The sequence below is a fragment of the Cinclus cinclus genome, chromosome Z (genome assembly GCF_963662255.1).
Source record: "Cinclus cinclus chromosome Z, bCinCin1.1, whole genome shotgun sequence".
In the NCBI taxonomy this organism is placed as follows: Eukaryota; Metazoa; Chordata; class Aves; order Passeriformes; family Cinclidae; genus Cinclus; species Cinclus cinclus.
This window is the reverse complement of record NC_085084.1, coordinates 662,228-668,227: the sequence shown is the minus strand read 5'-3', so window position 1 is coordinate 668,227 and position 6,000 is coordinate 662,228. Positions and strand designations below refer to the sequence as shown.

The 6,000-nt window shown below is 42.8% G+C and overlaps 1 protein-coding gene across 1 annotated transcript in view; it reads right to left on the bottom strand.

The window, feature by feature from the left end:
* The window catches only part of MSH3 (mutS homolog 3), a 91,880-nt gene that overhangs the window by 35,185 nt on the left and 50,695 nt on the right, over positions 1-6,000 (bottom strand). The window contains exon 13 of the mRNA XM_062513566.1: positions 4,890-5,022. Within this exon, the coding sequence (XP_062369550.1) occupies positions 4,890-5,022 (133 nt within the window). The remainder of the gene's footprint in view (positions 1-4,889; positions 5,023-6,000) is intronic.

Genomic DNA, 6,000 nt, shown 5'->3' with positions numbered 1-6,000 from the left:
GGGAAAAGGGAAAGGGAAAAGGGAAAGGGAAAAGGGAAAGGGGAAAAGGGAAAGGGAAAAGGGAAAGGGAAAAGGGAAAGGGGAAAAGGGAAAGGGGAAAAGGGAAAGGGGAAAAGGGAAAGGGGAAAAGGGAAAGGGGAAAAGGGAAAGGGGAAAAGGGAAAGGGGAAAAGGGAAAGGGGAAAAGGGAAAGGGGAAAAGGGAAAGGGGAAAAGGGAAAGGGGAAAAGGGAAAGGGGAAAAGGGAAAGGGGAAAAGGGAAAGGGGAAAAGGGAAAGGGGAAAAGGGAAAGGGGAAAAGGGAAAGGGGAAAAGGGAAAGGGGAAAAGGGAAAGGGGAAAAGGGAAAGGGGAAAAGGGAAAGGGGAAAAGGGAAAGGGGAAAAGGGAAAGGGGAAAAGGGAAAGGGGAAAAGGGAAAGGGGAAAAGGGAAAGGGGAAAAGGGAAAGGGGAAAAGGGAAAGGGGAAAAGGGAAAGGGGAAAAGGGAAAGGGGAAAAGGGAAAGGGGAAAAGGGAAAGGGGAAAAGGTCTAAAATAACTGTTGAAGTGATGACATTTGTTAGAAGATGGTTAACAAACACACTTAGGTTCCTCACAGCAGCTCTGATGGGCTGCAGGACACTTTAGAGATCACCTAATGAGTTAAAACCTGTTTGATTTTGTGACTACAGACCTTTGGGGAAAGGGAAATTCACCGTGTTTTACTGCAAACAGCCCTATTAAACAGAATGTCCCCTAGAATGGGGGTGAACATAGCCCTGCTGTGCTAATTCAGAGTGCTCCTGTTCCCCCTCACTCCATTTCAGTAACACTGCAGGACTTTGCATCTGAAATTTAATGTCTCCACTGCAGAAATAATTTACTAAGCAAACAGATAACTTGGAACAGATGCGTTTAAATAACTCTGAAAATCTGGACTCTAATGCAGTGGGACTGATTCCATTCAAATCCCAGGTAACCTCAGAAAAAATACACACTGTGTTATAAATTAGAAGCTTTAAAATACAGTAAAAAATGTTTACATAAAGCAGGATTAACAGTCTTGCATTCACAAGCTTATCCAATGCTACTTTTGAAGTCTGCTTTTGAGATGACACCAATGACAGCCATAACTTCTCTAGCACTGGAGAAATAACCTCAGAGTTGACAGTGATGCCAAACAATAGTTTCAACCAGCAGTTTGTCAAACTGTCCTGAAAATGGATGCAGGAAAGATCACAGAGACCTAACACCCTCTCAGCAATGCTGACAGCTATTCAGCCCTGTTTGCATTACTGAAATTGTTTCCAACAAAGGCCCACAGCTAACAGCCACTAACCACTTGTTCCAAGTTAAAAGCATTTCAAATTTAAAAAGAAGAAAATGGGTGTCTAAATGCAGTATACATTTATCACTCTTTTCAAATTGTAATACCCACATTTATCTCTTTAGCATAGAGAGCAGACTTTGGTTCAGGAAAAATGAGGTATTTAATTTTAAGATTATTAGGTCCCCTTGTTATGACTTTATGTTAATCAGCTTAAAGGAGAACAGTATGCTCAAATCAGCATTTAGCATTGCAAACCTAAAAATATCTGTGATGCAGACTCTTTAAAAGATTAAAAGTGTAGTAAAAGCAAGATGTGCATGATATTACTGCAGCAGAAAATAAAAAGTTAAAAATATAAGGTATATGTCAGCTGAAGTCAAAGGATTATCATATGGGATAAAAATCAAGCCAGAACTAACTGAAAACATGTTTTACTGCACGTGGTGGTAAGGTTTGGTTATTGCTCTCCCTCCTTAGGTAAACAGCTCCCCTTTAATCTGTTTTGTACATTTAATGGCCAATTGTTATGATAATTCCTTTCATGACTTTGCTTTAGTGAAGAAATAATGTTTATTGAGCAAAGGGTACAAATAAGATAAACACTTATGAGTTGAGCCTGTATAAATATTTATCTTCTGAAACACACTGGAAACACAGGCATGAAAACAGCAAGAAACATCAGGTTGGCCCAGCAGGACACATTTCTAAAAGTACAAATGGCATGTTTACTCCATCCTGGTTTTAAAACCTGCTCACTCATTGGTCACTGACCCTCTTTTGCCATGCTCCAAGGCAAGGCTGAACAGTCTCCACTTTCATTGAGACTAAGTAAGTAAGTAAATAAATAAACAAATAAATAAATAGTAGGGTCCTGCCATTTGTGTTTCCAGTGATGGCATGCCGAAGGAAATGTCTGTGGTGCAAATGGTGCTGGGTGGTTTGGTGATTGTCTGAGCACCACCTCTGCCACCAAAGCACTGCTGAGACAAAACTCATCATAATTCCCTGTCTCTCAGATTCCTTTGTGCTCAACTTCTGAGTGCCACCCACAAGTCTTCAAACATTTCATCTCCAGGCATCCTTTTTTCCCCACAGAGAGGAGAGGCAATGGAGAGCATTTCTGCCTGGCAAGGTGTCAAGTGCTGGACCTGCACAAACTGAGAACTGCAACCAGTCCTTGTGAACAAATTCCTCTCTCCATGGCAACTGCAATATTACTCTTGTCTCCTGAACCACTCCCACAGTCCTTTTCCAGGCTGGGGCAAAATGCCAGCTGAACTGTGACCCACAAGGTAATACCTAATTCCTCACTGTAAAAATACTGTTCTAATTCCAGACGGGCTATACCTGGGGCAAATCAGGAACAGGTCTTGGTGGTTTGAGGCAATGGGAATTTGTGAAGGGCCAGGTTGCCAATTGTCACTTTGAATTATGCTATCAGATATGACTTACTAGCAGGTTCCAAAAAATAAAAGGAGTAATTCAGACCAGGACAACAGACAGTGATGTCCCTGACCACAAGAGCTCCCATCAGGATGCTTTGCCTTGCAGGCCATTGTTCTGCCTTCATTTTCTTCTGTCTTCTCCTGAGGTTACTGCTGCACAGGGCTTGGCACAGTAAAATTTCTGCAGTGGCTGACCTGAATGCAAAAAACATTCCAAAGAATGTTTGGAATGACTGAGACAACCTAGCCATGTCCGTACACTTGAGAGTCTCCTTGTACAGCACACCTCAAATAATAACTTCACTGAAGTATAAAGGGCCTGGAAGATGAAATGCTTGTCACATTCACCTATTTTTCCTGCAGCTGACACTGAACTAACAACAAGCACATTCCTTGAGTGAAGCCACCAGTGTGCTCCACTCAGAGTCTTGGATCCCTTAATGTAATGAAATGGCACTGAATCTCACTTTGAGCATCTGGGAGATGGACATCTGGAATTAACAGACCTGGAAAGGGTTCTGGAGTGGGAGCTGAAATGGCAGCATCCACTGGGGGGTGGGGGGAGGAACACAAAATAATCCATGAAACCCAGTCACTCCATGTTCTTGAATACGTATCTGCTTTGCTGGGACCTTTCTCCAGGCTCCATTCCCCATCTATGCATGAGAATCTGTTTCAGAATTTTCCTCAAATTCCTAACGGCCTTCAGGGATCACTCAGTTCTTCAGGTCCTCTCCAGAGTGCTCTGCACAGCCCAGGCTTTTACCAGGGAAAGCAAATCCATCAAATGAAAAGTGTGTGCTTAGAGCTTTCCCCCCTCATTTACCCATTTTTGGGATTCTGCAGGAGCTTTTCTCCTCTCCTGCAGCTTCCTTCCAGCATCTGACTCACTAAACACATCTTCATGCTACAGTGGCTGCTGTTCAGACAAACTGTATTGTCACCTCATCTCAAACACCACATGGAAATCCAGGGTCTCTGCACAGCTCCACCTAAAACTGAGCTTAAAGCTGAGAAAGGCAAACAAGTTCTACAGCAGGAAGGGACATCTGATGAAGTAAGTATATACAAAAAAAACCCAAACCAAACAACCCAAAGCAAAAAAACCCCCAAAACTACAGGGCAGCAAGCAGAGCAGTTCCAGGATATTGTGAAATGCAGATGTATTCCTAAAACCAGTACTATGTATGAAACCTGACATGAGTTAAACCATCAAAAAGCAAATTATCTCATTCCTGAGCAGCTGTTTGGACAAAGAAATCCAACAAGTGTACCATGTGTATATGGTACACTTTAGAGGATGGGCAAAGTGGTGCACACTCACTCTTTCCACACCCTTCCTTACAGCTGGACCTCTGTACCCATTCACTGAAACACACAAGCCTTTCCAACAGCCAAACACTCCAGCACTCCAGGGCTTTAAAAACTGTACAATAACTGGGATTCTCAGAGACAGGAAAACTTTATGCTGTACCATCCAAAAAAATTTCAACTCTGCTTTCATTCTACCCATCTATTCCTTCATCTAAAACAAACTGTAAAAACCTCCAAGTAGAGCAATGAAATAAAAGAACATGAAGTTCTCCACAGGTTCCATTGGCACATTAATCTGCTTCAACTAAGAATTGTCAGTGTCTCATCATCATAAGTGATTCTCATTAAAATTTGGACTTGAGGTCCAAACTAGAGAATTTATAAAGAAACCAACATTCACTTGCAAACAGCTAACTACAGCCAAGTGGTTCCACTTGCACGTGTGATTTCAGATAAGCATATGGAATGCAAAGCTTTGGTTTAAAGGCAAGTAACAACTCATGGCAAAAGGGCCTATTGCACCATCCCACCTCGCTGAATCCAGACACTAAATCATGAGCACTGCAGATGTTTTCCTGTTACCATTAACAATCCAAAGCATGTGCTTTAGAACCCTACCCAGACATTTCTTCTATCAGCATATCACTGATCACAAAGTAAGATTTTACCACATCTGATTTGTATAAACCCACATCCCTTCAGTATGTCAGCCTCAGTCCTGCTAAGCAGAAAACATTTTTAAGCAAACATGCAAAACCAAAGGAAGTACACTGAGACAGAATGATGCTGTTCAGAAAACAACAAATTAGAGTAATAATGGGTATACCTTCTTGTGGAAAACACTGCAGAGGCCTCTCTCTAAATCTGGCAGCTTACAAAGAAGATTTTGAATCTGACTGAACACGCTGGATTCTGACAGGAGAATTTCAGACACAGCATCAAGCCGGGCATTTATTTCACTGCAAAAGAAGAAGATCAATATTAAAACTTGCGAGGGGAAGGGGGAGGCAGTGAACCTCTTCCTTTGGTTTGTTTAGGGTTGATTTGATTCAGTCTTTGACTAATGTCATGTCCTCATGAGTAGGTTAGTGAAAGAACTGAGGAATGCAGAGAATCTTGGGATTTCATTCCAAATGCAAGCCAGGTCCTGGAATGAACTCATTCTACCTTGTCTGTGCTCACAACAGCCCAAGACTCACTTCAGTTCCCAGTTCTGCATGTGCTCCTGGTGGTAGCTAACAGGAGTAGCACTGAGTCCTGAGTATTCTACCTCAAATGTCCAGACAAGGTCAGGAGGATGGGCACAGGGTTTGGAGTTCACACCTGCACTCCATGTACCACATTGCATTCCAGCAGGTTGTGGATACCCCTCACCATTTTGCTCCCCTGTGTCTGATCCTGACCAGTGATTGCTAATTACCTGGATCAGGACTGTGTTGGTTTTTCTAACCTTTTTTTTTTTTTTTTTTCAAAAACCAGTGACATTCATCTCCCTATTTCAGGACTGAAGTCAAGGAAACATTCCTCCTGAGGTGAGGAAACACTTTTTTTTAACGAGAAGAGGTGACTCCATAGTTCTTGGGAGGTTCCCTGGAATCACAATCTTGAAAGCAAAGGGCTGCAAAAATGGACAACTACCACCAAGTCTCACCCCAGTCCCCTCTGCATCTTTCCAACATATCCATGTTGGATATATACTCTCCATATTGGCTGTAGATTGCAGAGGTTAACTCCATTTCTGCTTTCTGTGCAACCAAATTGCCTTCCTGCTGCTTTCTAGGGAGGTACTGAGAGTGGGGGTAACTCCATGGGTGTCTCCAAAGCCCACGTACACAGTGGGCAGTGTAAGGAGGAATCAGCCCTTTGATGCAGACACTCCACACCCCAGACAAGTGTGTGCAAACGCAGCCCAGCCCACGTTTTCTCAGAGCTCAGCC